Below are 22,008 nucleotides of genomic sequence, written 5' to 3' on the forward strand. Positions count from 1 at the left end.
CTTGGAGTTGACTGAGTCTATTACTGCTTTGGCATCCCCTTCAATTATAACTTGATTCAATCCTAACTCACTGCAAAGTTCCATAGCTCTGTGTAGAGTAGACACTTCAGCTTGCAAGGCCGAGAGAATATGGGTTTTAGGAGCAGTTAGGGTTGCTTGTAAACCCCCTTCAGAGTTCGTCAGTATGATCCCCATCCCCATACATTCTTTGTCTTTGTCAAAAGCTGCATCAAAGTTTGCTTTGAAGAAAGGCCACTCAGGTGATTTCCACAACTGGCTGGGACCTCTTTGTTGGCTTCTTTCTGCAATGGTGTTGCTGCTTTGTTTAATCTCCTTGAGTGTAGCTAACTCTGCCTGCGCTAAAGCAATAATTGAGGCTAGATTCCTGGGTTGATTTTGAAAAGTAAAAGCATTCATTCTGGTCCAAATATGGTAAAACAGTACAGCAGCCAATTCAATGTTATCCTGGGATAGTTTCTTTGACATCTCTCCCCAAAGTTGTTGGAAATCAGGGTAAACTCTTCTCCATTTCCTAAAAGTGCTTGTCTCCCCACCCCAAATGTCTGTTGTCGCAAGACAGGACCATAAGGCATGCACAATTGTTTCTTTTTCTCTTTCACAGACTGGGTAGAGATAGTTATCAACAATATTCTTTTTGTATAAACTGTCTTTTGTAGGAAGGATGTTGTTTAAACATTTCCAGAGAAGAATTTTTACCTTACCTGGAACTTCTAATTGCCATAGATCTCTCCATTCTGAGTATTTACTCCCAGCTGTTGAGGGCTCCCCTGAGCTCCTATTTGGCAGTTTGGTTTATAGGAAATAAGCACTCTTGACTGTATTGGTACCTCTGTCTGACCCAACCCATATTATTTTGTCGCTTGCCCCTCTCCTACTGATAGATATGGAACAAATAAGCTTGGCTTCCTCTTCCTGAAGACTGATTGCACCAGATCTACCTTCCAAGATCTATTGTCTTTATCTATTAAGGCCTCCACCCTGGTCTCTGAGTCCAGTGTATTAATAGGAGTCTGAATCTGGTATGTTACTGGTCTTGGCAGCCACTTATCCTTCCAGATTTTTATGCCACTTCCATTGCCCACCCTCCAGACGAAACCCTCCTTTAGTAGCCCCAAGCTTGACCAGAGACTTCTCCAGATGAATGAAGGAGCTCCTTTCAACTTTGCTTCCATTACATCACAATTTGGAAAGTATTTTTCCTTGAAAATATGATGGACCAGTGAGTGTGGATCTTTTATCATCCTCCATATTTGTTTTGCTAGGATGGCTCTATTAAAACTGTAGAGATCCCTGAACCCCAAACCCCCTTGGTTTTTAACTACGCCCAAAAACTTCCAAGTTTTCCAATGTATCCCTTTACCCTCCCCTCCATGACTCCACCAGAAACGGGTCAAAAGTGCTTCAATTTCCTTCAAAAGCAAGATTGGCATCTTGAAAACACTCATGGAATAGGCTGGAATTGCCTGTAGCACACTCTTAATTAACACTTCATTTCCTGCTGAAGAAAGGAATTTGGTTTTCTAGCTATTGATTCTCTTCCAAATCTTCTCCTTAAGGCTTCTGAAAGTATCATATTTTGATCTTCCTACCACAATGGGGAGGCCAAGATATTTGTTGTAGTTGCTGCACCTAGAACCATTCACTTGCTGCAATATGAACTTCTTAGTCTCCATCTTGGTGTTAGAGTTGAAAAAAACACTAGATTTTTCTTTATTAAGGGTTTGGCCAGATGCTTCCTCATAAAGATTTAGAAGTTCATAAATCGGGTACCATTCCACCAGTCTTGCTCTACAAAAAATAACACAATCGTCAGTGAAAAAAAGGTGATTAATTCTCAGTCCACCTCTAGATACTGCCACCCCCTTGATGCTTTCACTTGATTCCGCCTTGTATAACAGTGAGCTAAACCCTTCTACATAGATCAAGAAGAGATAAGGTGACAAGGGATCACCTTGTCTTAGTGCTCTTGAGGGAAAAAATGTCTCACCTGGCTCCCCATTAATGACAGTAGAGTAGGAAACTGATTTGACACATGCCATCAAAAGGTCAGTCCATTTTCTTCCAAAACCTAGTTTGAGCAACATAGTCTCTAAGAAAATCCATTCAACTCTATCATAAGCCTTAGACATGTCTAATTTTATGGCCATCGACCCCTCTCTTCCTTTCTGTTTTGACTGCATAGTATGTAGTAACTCATAAGCCACCATTATATTGTCAGTTATGAGTCTTTTGGGAATGAAAGCACTTTGATTCCATGAGATCACCTTGTCTAAAACACTTTTCATTCTATTTGCCAAAACTTTGGATATCAACTTATAGAAGACATTACATAGTGAGATTGGTCGAAAATCATGTACTGAAAGGGGTGAATTTACCTTGGGAATTAAAGCAATGAGGGTGTGATTTAAATCCTTTGGCATCCTTCCTGATTTTAAGAACTCCAAGATAGCTTGGGAGACATCCTGTCCTACTATCTTCCAGTGTTCTTGATAAAAGCCTGCACTAAAACCATCAGGCCCTGGGGATTTGTAGGGAGACATTTGCTTGAGTGCTTTCTCAACTTCTTTTGCTGTGAAATCCTTTTCTAGCTTGTTTTGCATTTCAACTGTAACCCTCTGGTCTATCTCTTGAGTACACTAATTTATGCAGACTGAGCTGGGCTGTGTAGACTTGAAGATTGCTGCAAAATGTCTTTTAAAACTTGAGGCTATGCCTGCCCTCTCACTCAGCTCGACACCATCCATATCTACATTCATTTTGATGGTATTCTTTTTTTTTTTCTCTGATTTACACAAGCATGATAATACTTCATGTTTTTGTCTCCCCCAGTCAACCAGTGTCTCTTGGCTCTCTATCTCCATTTTGTGTCTTCTTGGGTCAACAAAAAATCAAGCTCTTTCTGAATTTGCTTTTGTTCTTGGACATTGCCTGCTTCTCCTCTTTTATATAGCAAACTTTGAAGCTGTATCTTCTCCCTGATGGCTATTGTTCTCTCCCTTTCCAAGTTCCTGCTCCATTTTTCAACCCCTTTTGTGTTAATTCCAACTTGCTCATGACCCTTTCCAGACCTCTCCCTCTTTCATTTGTGCTTTGCCATGCCTCAGAGACTGTTTCTTTGCATCCCTCCTCTTTATTCCAACTTGCCTCATATTTAAAAGAAGCCTTAAAGCAGCGGACTGAGCACCTCTCAATACTACTTTGAAGCCGTATTGGGCTGTGATCAGAACATATAGCTAGTAAGGTCTCCACTGAATGTTCAGGATACTTATCTTTCCACCAAGCATTGGCTATGGCTCTGTCGAGCCTCTCCTATGTGAAGGTCTCATCCTCATGATGGTTACACCAAGTGAATTTATTCCCTGTCCAACCCAGGTTAAAAGGGTTTCCCTCTTCCATTATGTGCCTGAACATACCCATCTGCCTTTCACTTCTGGGATTCCCCCCTCCTTCTCTTCCTTATACAGCATCTCATTAAAATCTCCTATAATTCCCCATCCTCCTTCCTTAGGCTTGAAGGATAACAGTAAGTCCCAAGTCTGTTTCCTTAAATTCGTTGCTGGTTGCCCGTAGAAGCAAGATAATAACCACTTCATATTGTGTTGTTCATCATTTACAAACACATTGATGTGGTTTTGTGAGTAGTTTACTAAATCTACTAACTCCTCCTGTTTCCATAGTAGCATAAGTCCTCCACTCTTTCCTATTGCTTCCACCACTATGCAGCCATCAAACTTAAACCTCTTTACTATCCCTTGAGCTTTTTTGTAGGATAATTTGGTCTCCATAATAAAAACCAAATCGGGCCTCTTTTCCTTTACCAACAGGCAAAGCGTTTGAACTGTTCGGGGTTCCCAAGCCCCCGACAGTTCCAGCTTAAGATTCTCATTGTACCTAGCAGGGCTGAGAATCAGCCACCGCCAAAACCAAAGATGAAACATTTTCACTTTTCTTTTCACCCAATATGGATTTTCTGAATTTTTTAATAGGAGTGAGGCTATCAAGACTTACCTCTACCGTCCGTTTGTCTCCTTTAGAGCGAGTTGTAACTGAAAGGGGAGTAGGATTCCTCAAGGTTCGAGCTTGGCGTTTCCGTTTGCGACCAACTCCCTGATTTGATTGAATCTGAGTTGAAAACTGCATCTCCTTTCCCTCTAATTCGAAAGCACTGACCGTTGGTGAACTTGGGATTGGGCTGTTAGGCCCCTACTGTGATGTACATATCTCAGTTACTTTCTTCGGCCCACTCACTTCATTAAGCCCATAAGCCTCAATGGTTTCAGAATTAGATTCCTGCCATAATTATTCCCTCGAGTTTTTTTGTGCTTCCTTCTCCCCTAGGTCTGATAGGTGTACTGTTGCAGTCACTTCCATCCCCTCCTCTGAATCCATGTGGCTTTGTACTCTGTTGTTTGCACCTATCTTTTCTCCCCTTTTTCCGATCGTTTGGTTCTATGTATGGGATACCGAGAGAGCCGGTCCCCTATCCCAATCTTTTTCCCGCCACCCTTTTCCATACTATTTTCGGTCGTTTCTGTCCCTGTCTGGCCATCACCCTTCGTTGGAAGTTTACCTCCTTCTCTGAATCCTTTTCTAGATGAGAAGGTCCCTCGCTTGACGTTACTATTAGCCCGTAACCAAGTCCCAAATTGGGTTCCAGTTGCTCCCTCTTTTTCTTGGTCCCCTGGGAAGGCTAGACAGCCTTGTTCTCCGTGGAGTAAACAGCCACAATGAAAACATATTTTGGGTAATTTTTCATACCGAAAGAACACCCAATGTTTTGACTTCTCAGCATATATGAAGCAGCCCCTGGGAATGGGCTTGTGCAGGAGTAGCTCCACCTCTACCCGTAAACACCTCCCCCAGCCTGTGCCATCGTCCTCTATATCGACTTCAATAGCCCTTCCTACCGAATTCCCAATTTGGTATCCCCACTCCGACGACATACAGCCCAAAGGCAAGTTGTAAATTTGCATCCAGAAAACTTCCCAATCGAAGGTCATTTTTGTTGGTCTCATAGTTCCGTCATAAAGGCACTATTAGGAACAAAGCATTATCAAAAGTCCAAGGTTTTCCTTCAAGAATCCTATACATATCTGCATGGGTCCCGAACGTAATGATAAAGATGTTCTTTCCAACTTCTTTGAAAATGGCCTTGCTGCTAATCCTCCATATCTTTGACATTGTGTTACTGATTAGTTCCTTCCCAACCATTCGGTCATAGCAGATCTTTCCTATCAGGCTTTTTTCTCCCTTACATTTGATTTCCTTGTTCCTGCTGCTTTCGACGACAAGTACCTCTTCTTCTTCCTCTATCAACCTGAGATTCCTCCACTAGTCCTCTAGACCTTCCGTCAGAAAATCCTCTTCATTAGTCATTGTGTGATTCTCTAAAAAACAAGAAGGAAAACGTAACTGACTGAATGCAACCACGAAGGGAAGACTAAATCACCACCTCTGGTTTTCCCTAGTGCTATCCAGAGAGGAGACTTTCTTATGGGAGTCCCCGTTTATGACTGTACATAACAACCCCCTTTAATGAATATTATCAATACTTTCTATAAATATAATGGGGTTGGGTCTAGAGTTCAACTTGCCCGAATTTCCGCCCTGTTAACTCGGGTGGGACGTACGGATTCTTTTAGAATTTTAAGTGAAATGGGCGGGGGTGGGTTTTGGACAAAAACCGGCTCGTTTTATACCTGCTCACCCATACTAATAAATTAGGATTTTTACTCTAAAATTACAATTCTACCCTCAAACCTTAGTAGCTTGTCTTTTTCCCTCATTTTTGCACTGCCCACCTTCCTTCTTTCTTTCTTTCTTTCATTTCTTGTTCCCCGATAATTCTTTATTTTTTTCATTATAACCACAAATGCTGAATTCTTCGTGACCCTAACTCTATATATCTCTTATCTTATTCTTTTTTTTTTTTTTTGTCTTCTTTGTCTTTTTCCATTATCTTCTTCGTCACTTTTGTGGCTAAGCATCTTTGTAGTATGGTTGAGTATCTTTGTTGTATTTATTACAGTTTTACAAGTGAAAATGTCGAAAATTTGCCTGTTCGTGTAATGGATGTGGACGAGTCGGGGTTGAGGTGGTGCCGGGGTGTAGTGCCAAAATCCTAGCCTTGCCGCCTGTGGGAGTGGGGAGCTAGGGTGGCCGGCTACCCGTCCATATAGGATGGGTAGTACGCTTATTTGGGTCCAGGTTAGGTTCTCAATATGCTACACTAGATGTGGTAATATGTGATAGATTCGTGAATACAATAAGAATACACCACCAAATTAGTTTGTTTAAGTTTGATATAAATGAGTTCGAGTTAAAACTAGTTGATCCATTAAGACATAATTAATAAATGAGTCCATAATGGATCAACCCGCTTTACCCGAAGTCAGCTAGCAATAATCTATTTAAATTTTATTTCAAGATTACAATTTTATTATTGTTGAGTTATAATTTTGGTATTTTTCAATATGCTTATATTTTTATTGTTGGGATTTTAATTCTGGATCTATATTCATATTTGTTATTATTAGATTTGTAATATTGGTTTAATTATATGTTAAAATTTGAAAAATATTGATATTTCTTATTAGTAAGTAGTCTTATTTTTTTAAAAGGATATTGTAGCTACTAATAAATATAAATATTAAGTTTTATGTAAAATTATATTAATCGGTCAAAAGAATTATGTGAATCATTTCAACTAATTTACATGAAAATAAATTGAAAGAGTCATGTTGTATTTATTTATTTTTAATTAATTATTAAATAGATGACAAGACATAATTTATTATTTAAACAGATCATATTAAAATTTAAAGGTTTGGTCCGTTTTAAATTAACTGATATAGTTCAATGTCTATAATTTAATACGATACGAACACGAAATGCCACGTCCCACACATATAGTCCCAATCGTACAAGAATAGCATATAAAAAATAAATTATGCAAGATTAAAAAATAGGATTAATAAGAAAAATATGTTTTCATAAAAAACTCTCCGTTTTAAATGTCTCATTTGAACATAATAATACGCACGCGTATTAGCGCAAGCAGCGTACTCAAAGGCACATCAAACACGCAAGAGACTAGCCTGTAGCCTGGGTGCTATTCATCATTCTAATTTCTAGCCGCAGGCCTGCGTCGGCTCGGTCTCATCCATTTTACGGGGTTTATCTAGGGTTTCGCTCTCTCTCTGACTCTCTCTCTCTGTCTCTCTGTGTGTGGGCCATAGCCATGGCGAAACCAAGCCGAGGCCGTCGGTCGCCGCCATCTGGGTCCGTTTCGGGCTCCTCCTCTCGGTCAAGGTCCTACACCGGCTCCGACTCCCGTTCCAGCTCTCGGTCCCGGTCCCTCTCACGTTCCAGATCTCGATCGAGGACGTTCTCCTCATCTTCTTCTCCGTCTCGTAGTATCAGTTCTCGCAGCGCAAGCCCCCCGCCTTCGAAGAAGAGGTCAGTTCCTTTCTTGGCCTTTCGATTTAATCTTCTGGGCTTTACTTCCTCTAATTTCTTATATATAGAAAAATGATAGTATGACTATAAAATATGTACACCAAATGTGTCTATCATATATTTTTATTTTTTTAATGGTTAAGAATGTTTTAAAAAAGATTAAAGAAAAATAAAAGAAAAACTAAAAAAGTTTATTTGTACTAGTGTTTATATTTGGTGTGCACGTTTGGTAGTCACGCATTATCTCATATATATATATATATATATATATATTTAACAACCATCAGTAAAATTACTTTTTTCTCATTTGTTTTTTAAATTGCTGAACTTTTTCAAATGAAAAGCACGAAAGGCCATGTTCATTTAAGAAAATTCAGGAAAGAAAAGAATTGAGAAAATAGCTTAGTACTGATGGTTGTCAAATTTGGTTCTATAATGGGGTGCTCCCTAGCATGATTCATATAAAAATGCAGACACCGTACACGATTTTCTTGGTTGCTTGTAGAGTTTAGGAAAATTACTAAAAAGACCATGCAAGATTCTCCAATTTAAAAATTTCTAGAATTAGCAGAATTGTGCTTACGCCGTGTTCATTCTATTATTTGCAAAGGGCGTCTAGTTCTTAGAATCATCATTTTTTTTTCTTGACTATGCGTCTCATCTCTCTTTTTGATCGCAAAGGGAATGCTTGAACATTCATAAAAATAACACCAGTGGCTAGTATTTTATGAGAGAAGGAAGATCCCGTTAAGCCCCGTTGGTTACATAGATGAGATGATATGTTTTAAATAGTAATGAATAAAATATTGTTATAATATAATTTTTTAATATTAATTTTGTATTGGGATTTGAAAAAGTTAAATTATTTATTATATTTTGTATGAGAATTTGAAAAAGTTGTAATGATGAGTTGAGATGAGATGAGATAAGATGTTTTGGGTTTTGGTAACCAATCGTGGCCTAAGGATTTGTCTAATGAGACTTGAACCATGATAAATTTAAAATAGTGGAACATCCACATGGCTGCTACGTTGTTCTTAATTCCATGCATTTCTCAAGCAAATTTTTTCTTGTTGTTCTTAGTCTTATATGTCTTGTTCAGTCTCACTACAAGGTCACACTGGTAACTTTGGCAAAGGGTGGTAAATCCTGAGATTGCATCTTACACCAACAATAATCCTCACTAGCAAGGTCACACTGGTAACTTTGGCAAAGGGTGGTAAATCCTGAGATAACATCTTATGCTAACAATAATCCTTCTTTCAACCAGAGAACTATTCCTTCTCTCAACTGTGAGCAGAAGGTGACTGATAAAAAAAACTGCAAGCAGAAATTGTAAGATCTAATAGTTGTAAACATCCATAAAAAATAATTAGTCAGAATCAACTGTGAATTTTGTAAATTCATTTTCCTATAAATTGGCAACACTTTGATATTCACTTATATAAACTTGCAACACATTGATTTGTAGGAAGATGATTTGTTTCAATCAATCTTAAGAAACACACATCTTTCTAATTAGTTGTCTTTTTTTTTTTTTTCCCAGTTTAATTTGACTTGTTTTTTTCATTTCATTTCGACAATGATCTTCAGTCCTATGGAAGTAGCTAGGCGAGGTCGTTCTCCACCACCAAATTCTAAGAGAACTTCTCCACCACCGAGGTGAAACTATTTCTGAACTTTTGTTAATTTAATTTATAATTAAAACTTAAGATGTGGATGGTGTATATTTCAGACTAGAAGTTTTCAATTAACCTCCAGTTATTTTCCGTATGCATCTTAATTTTTCAGCTTATTACATAAAAAAACTTGGGTTTCACTTTTTACATTACTTTTTAGTAATACTCTTGAGGATTTAATAATGATGAAGATTTTAAGTAAATGAAGCTGCAAAAGAAACAATGCCACAAGAAACATGCATTAATTGTACCCTTCCCCAGCATATATGGAAGTATTCCAGTTATTGCAGAGAGTTTTGTTAAAGGGTGCCTCCATCTGTTGTTGCTCTGAGCCTTGAGCTGCAACGGTTTCAAAGGTCCCTCTTTGGATCTTTTTATTGCACTTTTAGAATAAAGTATCATAATATCTATCAAAAAAAAAGAATAAAGTATCATAATACTTAACATTTCATGGCATTAATGTAAAAATAAATAAAATAAAATCCTGCACCTTCGAGTGTAGCTACATTCTATGACTAGCATTTTTTTCTTATTCAGATGAGAGGGTGGGTATACAGTAGAAGGGTTGTTTTGTGTATTGTCTTTCATGTTTTCATAATATACTTTAAGAATATTCTCATAAATATAGTCTCTTTGTTTTTTTTTTTGAATCAATTTATATTTTGGTTTAGCTTATAAATTTGGATTAATTTAAAATAGAACATAATTACATGACATTGTATATGGGGAGATATTGAAAATATCAAAAAATATGAGGATATCATTAATTGTTAGAGAAAGTATTTGAAATGAATAACAAAATATTAAAAAGTATAATATTTAAATCATATAAAGAAAAAATAGATAAGCTGATGTATGGTATATTATAAAAATCAGTATGTAAAATAGAAAAAATGGGTTTTGGTAATTTATTTTAAAGGATAGGATGGAGAAGCCATTGAGAATGCTCTTAGCCCCTAGCTTGTATTCAGGTATTTCCATTTGTATACTTCCTGTGTACTTGAACTATGCCTATTTACTTGCCTTAATAAAATCTCTTATTACTTATAAAAAAAAAAAAAGATATTGTGTGAGGTGTATCAATCATGGACTCGTATTGAGTTTTAAGTGTTGCTCAATCAGTGTTTATTGCGAATGCTAAGAGTTTATTTTTTGGTTGATGAACTTACTGTTAAAACATATATTTTCTATTTTTGTAACTAGTGTTTGTTTGTATAGAGTTCTATTAGCAGGTCAAGATGCTATTTGCTTCCCATATGGTGTCCTATGGTAGATCTTACTTTAATTGTAAAGAGAGTGGTTGGGCTATAACTATTACAGTATTAATAAAATTTCCTATTTAGCTATCAAAAAGAGAAAAGAATGGTTGGGTTGTATTAAGTAGGTAATTTGGGCCTTGGTGGTAACATGACAACGTTAATAGTTTGGTCATAATATTGCAAAAGGAGTGGTAGTTGAAGGGGATAAAGTGTGATTTTCTGGAAAAAGCTACTTCTTTTGTTTCTTGCATGTGTTAATATATGCATATTGATTTCAGGAAAGCTTCTCCTATGCAAGAATCGCTTGTCCTTCACATAGACAAACTCAGCCGGAATGTGAATGAAGGCCATTTGAAAGAAATATTCAGTAAGCAAATTACCTGTAGTTACTTATAAAAAAAAGGGGTAAATTACCTATAGTTGACTTTTTGATGCTTTTTAAATTGTGGCCTTTTATTTGCTATATATGCGTATGTAAAGCTGTATTATATAACTGGAAATTAGTATGGGAAATAGAATCAAATATGCCAACATCAAACCTTTATTTTTGGTTGTTATGCTAGGAGTTCACAAGGTATTGCTAGTCCCAAGTACAACTGAATATCAGTAATTTTATCATGACAACTAAAAGCAATGCCATTGACTGCTGTGTTAGTCTTCACATGGAAATGAAGGCATAAAAAATTCGGTTTGTTTTTTTTTGCTTGATATTTGTCCTTGTGCTGTGATGAGTTTAAGGATATCATCTTTGCTTTCAGATTGTGACTGAACCTCATATGACTACAAGGATTCTGATCAATTCTTGGAGGTGCTCTGAGGTGTTAATTGATGAGTGTAAAAATGTAGTTTTGCACGGTGGATTTTGTGCAGCCATTTATCTTGAAAATTGGATAAACTTAAGACCAAAATGGTGTGGTTTTGCACTGTGGATTTTGCGCAGCCATTTATCTTGAGAATCAAAATTATAAGCTAGTTAAGAATAATTTAAGATCAGTTTTTCAGTTTTGGCATAGGCCTTATCATCATTGCAGTATAGTTATCGTTATTTTTATTTTTTTGAAAAAATATAGATTGTTTCTAGGGTTTGTAGCCTGTAAGTTTGGATGCTATACCCATATATGTAGTTTTAACTTTACGCTTCAAATTATTTTATTATTATTCGCAACTTTTTCAGTTCTAAGTATAGTGTTAGAAGTTGATATGGGAATAGAGACAAATTGGGTCAATTCTGAGTTAGTGTCTGCAGTCCATGCTCAAATAATCCAATTAAAGCATGTTGTCAAAAAAGGAAATGACCCGAACTGATGAAAGACATCCATAAAAACTTTTCAGTTAGTGGTTGTCTTGCTAGTTTGGTGGTAAGAACCAAGAGAGGGAGATTTAGAAAAGAGGCATAGAAGCTTAGGTATCCGGATATGTTGAGGGTACATAACCTGGTTTTGTTGAAAGTCACACGAGGAGAGAAATATGGGATAAATATGCTGAAAATTTTGTCAAGAGCTCATGGAATAGAAAGAGGAGTTTAGATAGAAAGAAAGAAAAAGAAGAAAGGAGGGGAGGGGAGATTCCCATCTCATACCCAACTTACAGATACATTTACTACCAAAGAGTAGAAGTTCCTCAGGGAAAAGACACCAACTGCTAGCTAGAGACAACTATCTTTCTTCCCTGTTTAGTTCTTCATGCAATGCAGTTTCCTTGCAAGCTCCTATCTCACATAAACTTAGGAGAGAGTTACTACAAAACTTAAAGATACCTGGCAAATACTTACTAGAAACTGGAGGGACTAACAGATTCTGGCAACTGGATATGTAAAATTAAAAGTGTTATCCTGCTGCACATGGACGCTTATTTATTGAAGGAATGCCTTTTTATTTGTTTACGGCTTATAGCTACGTTAAAGATACCAACTACTAGCCAGAGACAGCTATCTTTTCTTCCCCATTAACTTGCTTCATGCAGTGCATTTTCCTTGCAAGCTCCTTACTTGCATACACCTAGGATGCAGTTAATACAAAATTTAAAAATACTTGGTTAATACTGAAGTAGAAAGTGGAGGAATGAATTAAGAAATGACGGGTTCGGTTTGGCCACTGAGAATTCTTAGATGAGTATTTTGAGTTTTAAGATGAAATATTAAAATATTATATTTTAATATTATTATTGTTTTGGGATTTGAAAAAGTTAATAAAAAGTTGAATTGTTTATTATATTTTGTATGAGAATTTGAGAAAGTTATAATGATGAAATGAGAATTTTGTGTTTGAGATGAGAAATCTTAATAGCCAAACCTAACCTAACAAATAATCATACGATTCGGTATGTAAAATTAAAAAGTTTTATTCTGCTGCACATGGATGAGTAATTTATTGAAGGAATGCCTTATTATTTGTTGACAATAAGGAGTTTTAGAACCTATTGTTTCATATGTTATTTTTAATTTGTGGTTTTAAACTATCCTTACATTTACTTTTGTACTCCGTAGGTAACTATGGTGAAGTTGTAAATGTGGAGCTGGCAATGGATCGCGTTGTAAGTTTGTTGTAAATATGACATTATGGCTGTGCAGTAATCTTTTTTGGTGCAGCAATGTGAAGCTTGTTTCACGTTTGCAGGTCAACCTTCCTAAGGGCTATGGATACGTGGAGTTTAAGACAAGAGTGGATGCTGAAAAGGCACAATTATACATGGATGGTGTAGGTTTTAGTGCCATTTTGGTGTGGAATTAATTGCTATGATAGAAACATGTAAAGTTGGGAAACTAATGTTTTTGATATACCAAATGCAGGCCCAAATTGATGGGAATGTCGTTCAAGCAAGGTTCACTTTACCTCCTCGACAGAAGGTGTCACCACCCCTAAAAGCGACTGCCAATGCTCCAAGGAGAGATGCTCCCAAAACTGATGGTGTCACTGCTGATGTTGAGAAGGATGGACTCAAGCGGCAGAGAGAACGTATGCTCCATACACTGGGTTCATGAAATGCTACATGGTACATTATTTTGAGAGTGCTTTCTAATAGTGCTTTGTTTTTAATGACATTAGCTTCTCCCCGTCGGAAGCCTCCTGCCTCACCCCGAAGGAGATCTCCTATTGCTCGAAGGGGAGGATCCCCTAGACGTCAGCCAGATTCTCCTCCACGCCGTCGTGCAGATTCTCCCATCCGTCGTCGAGTGGAATCTCCTTATCGCCGCGGTGATACACCTCCAAGGAGAAGGCCCACATCTCCTGGCAGAGGTCGTTCCCCATCTCCATTAAGGCGCAACAGATCCCCTGCAAGGTTCACTACCAATTACTACTTTGCTTGTTTGATTCCTTTACTGATTTTGATTTTACTGACCTGAGTATCATCTTGATATGGCCTCTTCAGAAGGATGCGTGGCAGTCCTGTTCGCAGACGTTCTCCACTTCCTCCAAGGCGCCGGTATTTATGCTTTAAATTTTATTTAAAAAGATCTATTTTTTGGGTGATTGCAATCCTTTCACAGGCTGCATATGGAGATAAAATACGATATCATGGGATTTGATAGAGCTGTTTCTAATATTGACTGCATCTGGATGTTAATTTCATGCATATTGATTACATCTGGATGCTAATCATTCTATGAGCTCTTGTTGCAATAGTCTAATTAATGTATCAACTTGATGATCATTGCACACATTATTCGTCTACCAAAAATATACGCTCATGCCCATGCTTAAATCACTCATTAATTGGGGATTGCTTCCATAATGCCACCTCTACTCTTTGGTTGTGGGTGTAGGAGATATCATTTAATCCAAAGACTATTGGTTGTTCTAGAACATGTTTTTTTTCCCTAGAAATACAAAAATTACCATGAGCAGTGCTATGTTCTATTTAAAAGGAAGTTCCAGTTTTAGAACATGGAACTGTTTTGTGGGAATCTCATTAAATGGTGGCATAAAGTTTAGAATGTCTGAAGTATAAAACTCTTGGAAACATTGAATGAGATGTGTATATAGATTTTTTAAAGTGTACATCAAGACCTCAAAAGATGTTGCAAAAAAAATTCAATATAGAAATTTCAGAGACCTTGTTTTTATGTGATTTAAATATCTTGTTTTCTTTTTTAAAAGATAGTTAGATGTATGTTTGAGTACAGCTGTGTTTGGACATAATAAACGTAGGTTTTTAATATTTAGGGTGAAAATTACTTTGTGGATGCTTGCCCATGTCTCCTTATCTGACACCTGTATGTACACTTTAAAACTTTTACTTAAAAGGATGTGCACAAGTAGTCAAGTACAAGGGATTTTGGTTTTTTCCCAACATTTTGTTTATCTAGTCTTTTGGATTATCTTTTATTTTTTACTCTCTTAAAGTTCTACTTTGAGCTGTGGGCAGTATTAGACATTACATTTGATCTTCAACTATATTTTCCTTTGGCTTGTATCTTGAAATGGTGTCTGATTTCATTCAGTACGCCTCCAAGACGAGCTCGTAGTCCTCCTAGAAGGTCTCCAATTGGTCATAGACGTAGTCGCTCTCCCATTCGCAGACCTGCTCGCTCACGTTCGCGATCAGTCTCTCCACGGAGGTAATATTTTTTTAAAATTATCCAAACTTCTATGGGAAATGTTTTCTTCATCCTATATTTTGTCATCCCCACTCATAGTTGCTGATGTGGCATATCTTAAGTAGTTATTCATTTAAGTATGACTAGAGATGACAAAATCTAGGAGGAAGAGCAACTTGTATTCTTCTAAGCTTGAGTGGCTGGTTTTCTAGTTCTCTCAATCATGTTAACTCACATTATTTTATTTGCTTCTGTTTATATGTTTGACTCATTTTAGTTGGATAGACGAGATTTTATTACCTTTTTTATTTTTTTATATTTATTATTGGTTTCGACCTTGTGGAACACTTGCCTTTTGTACCTGTGGAAGCAGTGGCGACGTTTTTATAGGGCTGTAAATCCGGATACGGATCCGGAAACCCGGCCATAATCGGATCCGTATCTAGGTTTTGAAAACTGGTTGGGTAAACCCGGGCAGATAACTGGATTTAAATTGTAACCGGATATCTGGGTTTATTACATTTTTTTTTTTAATTAAAAGTCTTTTTTACACTTTTTGAAAGGGATTTGTTTATAGGACTTCATGTTTATTATTTTTTATATAATGAATATTTTTATAGGCATTTTTTAAACTTTTTATTGCATTCAAATTTATATATATATATATACATAAAAGTTGATAGCATCAACACATACAAAGCGCACTGCATACTATACATATTACATTGTTTACATAAAACATCAATATTGAGGTGAAAGGAACATCAATTACCAAAGCAGGTATGTTTTCCCTTTCTTGAAGATATTAAGACATACCTCACAGCACCAACAGATCGAACCTGCATCTTAATATAATCACTGTTAATAATAATACATCCTCAGATTATGCAAAATACAAACTTGCTAATGTCTAAAACATAAGTAAAAGATAGGTTTGAGCATGTAACTGAAGAATGCACAAGGAGTTCAGTGGAGTTGGAAACATGCTAAACTGAGCAGGAAATAAGAAAAAACAGAAACAGCATCAAATCAAATCAGCAATAACAAACATTACGCTTTTTCCTACCCAAAATAGAAACCCAAAAAGGCAGGGGACAAAAAATTAGAGAGGCTATAGGCGAAGGCAAAAATAAGAAATCAAACACAAATCACAATACGTCACCGACAAATCACTACAAATGACAAAAAATCACCTCTGCAAGTAGGGTTCCTCTTTCGGGCTCAAATCAGAAATCTAGGGTTCCTCAGCTTGATCTTGTTCTTGATTCCAGTTCACTACCTTTCCAGGTTGACCATCGTCAACAAACTGAAAACAGAGAAGGAAAAGAAAAAGGATAAGAAGCAGAATTCTCTTAGATTTTCACAGAATTAGAGAAAACCAAAAGCGAAAGGCGGCATAGAACATTAATTGGTTGAACCAACCTTTCATAAGACAGAACAAGTTAAATCCAATGATTTCACATCATCATATATCATATCCTGGATAATTAATTATCAAGAAAAAAACTATAACCAAAGTGTGCATTAAGCATTTGGAAAATATAGAAATGATTAATTGAGTGTTATCTGGAAAATAAAAAAACATTAACCAAACCTTTTAAGCTTGCTTCTCTGTTCAACACTTTCTGACTTGTCTCCAGAACTCAATGTGCCAATCTTTGTTAGAGCTATTGTTTGTCAAGTTTACAAAGGGAGTTTACAAGGTTAACCAAAATCATTGATGATGACCAGTAGAGTAATTTGGAGTATCAGAGCATAAATTTAAAGATTTATGCGTGAATAAAAGTTGATGAACAGAAAGAGGGCCCCTTATACATAAAACCATTCACCTCCCCCCCTCCCCCTTTCGCATGGCATTAATCATAGAGATAAATGCCAATCCAATTTAGAACCTCGACCAATCTCATAGAGAACAAATCCCCAAAGTAACCAAGCCAGAATTAGATTTCTCTAAAGAATACAATTAATCACATCGACAGTATGAAACAAGGTTATGACAAGAGTCCAGTCAATATCTCTCTAAATAAAAGACATCATTGAGAATCAGTTAAAAGATGGAAAACCATTAATATTGTCAACTCTTCCCTCCATAATCCACATTTTCTTCTCCATCTCCAACAAAAAATTACATTACTCTAAACAAGACTGTCAACTCATCACAAAACTTACTCTTCGCTAGTTAACCAACAAAATTCCAACCCACAAAATATAAATCAACCATACAAACAAATCCAGTTTCTCTAACTAAAATCCATAATTTAATTAGAGGGAGGGAGGGAGGGAAGGAGGCTTCTATGACGTTAAAGGATCCAAGTGACTTTATTTGTGACGGAAACGATGTTGTAAGGAAAGTCACTGGCTGAAGCTTGAAGGAAAGTGTAATGCTGATATCGCCGTTTTTCATGTACAAAACGATGTCGTTTTGTGTATCTGAAACAGTAAAACCGGTTATGGATATCCGGGTCTAATCCAGGCAGATAACCACCCTGATTTCTAGGTTCTGGACTGGGAAAAAAAATCCGGTCTAGGTGCACACCCGTATGTTTTGGTGATAGGTTTAATTCCTAGGCAGGTAGGGTCTTGGTGGATTTGCTGGCTTGCTGGAAAGTGTTTTTTGGCAGACTGGGCTGTACGGTATGGATGCAGGTTCTCTGTCTGAGTGGGACTGCTGTTACCCAATCTTAACATGAACAATTGCAGATTGTTATATGCTGAATGGAGTAATTTGTGCAAATTGCCTTGGCTAGTAGGGTATCGGAGTGAATATATGGGATGGTGGGAAGTCTCAGCATAGCCAGAAGGAAGTTTCTGGATTGTTGTTATCATGTGTTTAGTCAATACCAATGATTCTTTCTATGAGCTAGATTCACCCTACCTGTCCTCAATTTAGTGTTAAATTTGTAAGTTGTATCGTGTCCTTTGTTCTTCTGACGGGACACTGAAGTGGAATAAGAAGATTATCTGAACTTCAACTCACTCTTTATTTTAGAAGTTTTGAAGAAATATTATGCTTGGTTTGTTGTTATGGCAAAAAACTATTGGCCCTCTGTTGGTTGGTTATGAGCTTTAAGTTGTTATTTTCTTAAGCATGTATTTTCCTTTTGCACCGTGTACAGCAGAGGACGGGCACCAGTCACAAGACGTGGGAGGTCATCATCCTACTCTAAGTCACCTAGTCCATGCAAGGTTAGTCACTGTTAGTTTTAGGTTAAAAGATAATTTGTTTTCTATTAAAAAAAATTACAAGATAATTAATCTTATGTGATATTTGACACGGCTTCATCCTTTCTCACTATAACAGGTCGCCAGGAGATTGAGTCGTAGTCCAAGAAGGTAATTACTGTCCATGAATGGTACTTGTACTGTCCATTTGAATCAATTTCTCCTGAATTTTTCCAGACATGTTTACTTGCCTAGTATTTGCTATAATTCTCCTGTGAAACTCAAATGGCGGAAGAACTTATACTAATGGAACGCAACAACTGGCTTCATTTGTCTATCTTACTGACTCTTTATACCTTTTTTTTCATGATTCAAAAAGCACTTTCACTATGCCCAAATGCTATATATGTGAACAGTATTCCCTCAATTCTTTTTGAATACTACACAAAAACTTGGTACTCTACATAGGAAAACTGAAGGAAAGTCATCAAGCTAGTTTCCTTCTCCCTCCCTCCCCACCGAGTAAGACAACAGAAAAAAGTGAGAACACCCTAGGTTTATATCTTGCATTTGCGTATGTGATTCACCTGAACTTTGAGGGAAAGTCATAAAGATGAAAAACAATATGCATAGGATGATAAACATGAAATGAATGCAAACTTTCGATCTGCTGCCTTCCGGCTCTGCTTCACATGTGCCCCTCAAGCGATCTCCATGCAATGTGCTCCTCCTGTCATCTACCACGATACCCTCACTTTCTAGTGCACGCGCCATATGCACAACTTTTGGTGTCTGATTTTCACGGGCTGCCACCATGTTTTTTCTCCAATTTCTCAGCTCCTCTTGCTAGGAGCTGACTTCAGCTTGTGCTTCAATCTGGAATGAAATCTCCTTTTAACTGCTTTAGTTAAATGTGTTTAAGGGCATGTTTGGACACTCAGAATTTGCAAAATTTCTTATAATTTCATTTCCAAACATACTTATATAAAAAAAATTTCATTCCCAAACATCACTCAAACATAAAACATTTTTCAATTTCAAATTTTGAACTTTTTCAGCTAATCATTATCCATTATTCAAAACACAAAAATCAATACTTCTTTAAAATTCAAAACAGAACACAAAAATCAATAAACTTTTACAAACTTCAAAACAAAAAAATATTAAAAAATACTATTCAAACAATTTTTAACTTTATAATAATTTTGTTCTAAATTTTTCTCACATTTCCCAAAACCCAGTAAAACATCTTCACTCAAACCATTTAGCTACTATTCACAAAATTTGGATATACTTCAAGTGTCCAAACATACCCTAAATTTATCTTTTTGTTTTTATTTTTAAATTCTCTCTCATGGATTTTGGTTTGTTCTGATGGATGGTTGCTACTATGTAGGCCTTTGAGAGGAAGGAGCAGTAGCAACAGCAGCCGCAGTAGTTCGCCACTGCCACCTCGTAAGCCATAGGTAATCATCACATCTCTCTCTCCCCTTTTGCTGCCGCACTTCTCCATTCCCCACCCCCCCACCACCCCAAAAAAAAAAAAGAAAAGAAAAAGAAAAAGAAAATGAAGGAAATCCGACCCCAAGCGTGTAGACTGTGGAAACAAAAGATATTATGGCTGTAATATTGGAGTCTTTTGTTGGCTATGACAAGAAGATTTTAGGGCTGTAATATTTGAGGCATTTGTTGACCATGAAAACGACATATTATGACTGTAGTATTGTAGTAGATATTCTGTACCGTTTATGGTCTATTTTTAAGTTATTTGAAGTCCAAAACTCCGACAGAGAAAACAATATGGAAAGGGTGTCTCTTGTTCTTATTAAGGCTACATTATGCGTACAGTTTGTATGATCGATCTTGTCAGTAATGCTCATGGAAACATGCACCTTCTATACCCGACCATAAGCTGGTTATCCTCAAGAGCCATCGTCCTTTAGTGTCGAGGGGTCTGGGGCTGTACCAGAGCTCTAAAGGTACAAGGCTGGGTTGTGGTGGTATGATTGGTTCTACCCTTGTTTGTGTTTTTCTATAATTAAATATCGCCTAGTAGTTTTGCAGGCAATGTTGAAGCGGTTTGGGTACCTTCTGGTGTTGATGGTTCAATCCTCCAGTTAATTTTACTCATCTGGATGGCTTTGACAGGTTTAGTTCTGAAAGAAAGGGGAAAAAAAAAAAAAAAAAAAAAAAAAAAAGCTTCGCCAGGTTCCTTGTTTTGATACCTAACTAAATTGATATTAATCAATCCTCCGGAATCTTTTGGTATCAGTATTCGAAGAACGAGTTGGTGGTTTCCGTCGTGGTAAAGAAAAAAGTTCCATTCCACCTATCTTCTTCTATGGTCATCAATTTTGTCAGCTATACACTCCTCGATTTGCCAATTTAATGAATGTCACTAATATATCTAAGCCATCGGCTGAGTATCCTTCCTTGTAATCTTACCCTTACGTCTCTGAAAAGACTCCAATTATCCAACTTTTTGAATATTCAAACGCAAACATAATGGAAAGGAGCGGATCAAGTATGTTCTAAAACTTCGGTAACTAGTAACTACAAATTGGCCGACCGTTGCTCAAGCTACTCGTTTTTTTCTCGGCTAATTCAATACACCTTAGCGGGTAGTCCGCTTGATAGACTTTCAGGAGCTGTTTTCCTTCCTGATTTATTCGATAATTTCTTTCAACTTTTCTTCTAATGCTTCCTTATGTGACTTCAGATTTGTATAATTCCTAATTTTTATTATTTATTTTTAAATATTTTTGTAGTACACATGTTTGTCAAATTGAGGGTATACATCAATATTGTAAGATTCCCTCACCTTGTGTAACGCCCCCAATTGTGATTGGGGTTTAAGTATTGGGACGTAACACAAGATTATATATTTTGTTCATGACAGATTATATATAATATATAATATATCTGGCATGCCTCTAATATTATGTAATATTCATGACGAAAAAGAGTTTTTTTCCTTGTCTCTCGACATGTAAATTGTAATAGAATAAACTAAAATTCCCATCGGAGTAGTTAACTTTTTGAATACAGCATACTTTACCTGTCTTCATAACACAGACTTATTTGAGACCTGACTCTTCATGTTTTGCTACAGATTCTACCATTCCGAGGCAAGAATGATAATTGAGATTACTACGGTGAAATTTATACAAATCTTAGTAAGTTATATGTCTAAGTTACCATCAGTTTATTCTATAAAAAAAAAAAGGCTACGATCAGTTTATGAAGCATGTATGATAATAAACGGGGCCTGTATGTATGACTGACTCGACCATAGACTCGCAAGAAAAGATTTGAGAGTTTTCGTATGTCTACTTAAAAGACTAAATACCCTTTCTAAGATCCTTGAAAACTTGTTGAGTGCTCCTTAAAATTTTCCCATCTTCATATCCTCTTTATTTTCTTACCAAACATAATAAGCTTTCACCAATATTAGTCCCGTGCACTACTTGCATCACCATCAATATTAACTCGATACAAGCCTAGAACATATCTTAAATCCATCATTCTCTTGTAAACTGGCCACCAAAAAATCACATAACACAAAGGCACGCACTCTAATCATTTACCACTTGAGCCCAACACAGATACATCTTACAACCAATGCTCATGCATAACACACCTAACATACTCAATCTGTCCAGTTATTGAGTCTCATAGTCCTCATGAAATTCCCATCCATAATTTATTGGATAAAGCAAAAGCTAACAAACCCTTCAACTACATCAATATACACACATACAATCAGTCCATCATCCGCTTAAACTCAATATGATTTCATTAACTTAATAGCATAGTTTCACAAATTTCATACTAAGGTCTCCTATCATCCATGAAGTCCAACACTACACCATCATATAAAATCCGTTCACAC

General features: G+C 36.6%; 1 protein-coding gene across 3 annotated transcripts; it reads left to right on the forward strand.

Moving 5' to 3' along the window:
* The first annotated feature begins 7,104 nt into the window (after window positions 1–7,104).
* On the forward strand, window positions 7,105–19,950 carry LOC122289751 (serine/arginine-rich splicing factor SR45-like). 3 transcript variants are annotated; one of them, XM_043097006.1, is made up of 12 exons: window positions 7,107–7,479; window positions 9,073–9,141; window positions 10,696–10,784; window positions 12,903–12,949; window positions 13,033–13,113; window positions 13,206–13,371; window positions 13,462–13,696; window positions 13,787–13,840; window positions 14,859–14,975; window positions 18,071–18,140; window positions 18,256–18,287; window positions 19,513–19,950. In XM_043097006.1, exons 1-12 carry the CDS (start codon window positions 7,262–7,264, stop codon window positions 19,580–19,582), a joined length of 1,248 nt encoding a protein of 415 aa, XP_042952940.1. In that variant the 5' UTR covers window positions 7,107–7,261; the 3' UTR covers window positions 19,583–19,950. The 3 variants fall into 3 exon arrangements, with proteins under 3 accessions (XP_042952942.1, XP_042952940.1, XP_042952941.1); XM_043097007.1 differs by having other exon boundaries at window positions 18,074–18,140; XM_043097008.1 differs by lacking the exon at window positions 9,073–9,141 and having other exon boundaries at window positions 7,105–7,479.
* The last annotated feature ends 2,058 nt before the right edge of the window (window positions 19,951–22,008 follow it).

The sequence above is a fragment of the Carya illinoinensis genome, chromosome 12 (genome assembly GCF_018687715.1).
Source record: "Carya illinoinensis cultivar Pawnee chromosome 12, C.illinoinensisPawnee_v1, whole genome shotgun sequence".
Lineage (NCBI taxonomy): Eukaryota > Viridiplantae > Streptophyta > Magnoliopsida > Fagales > Juglandaceae > Carya > Carya illinoinensis.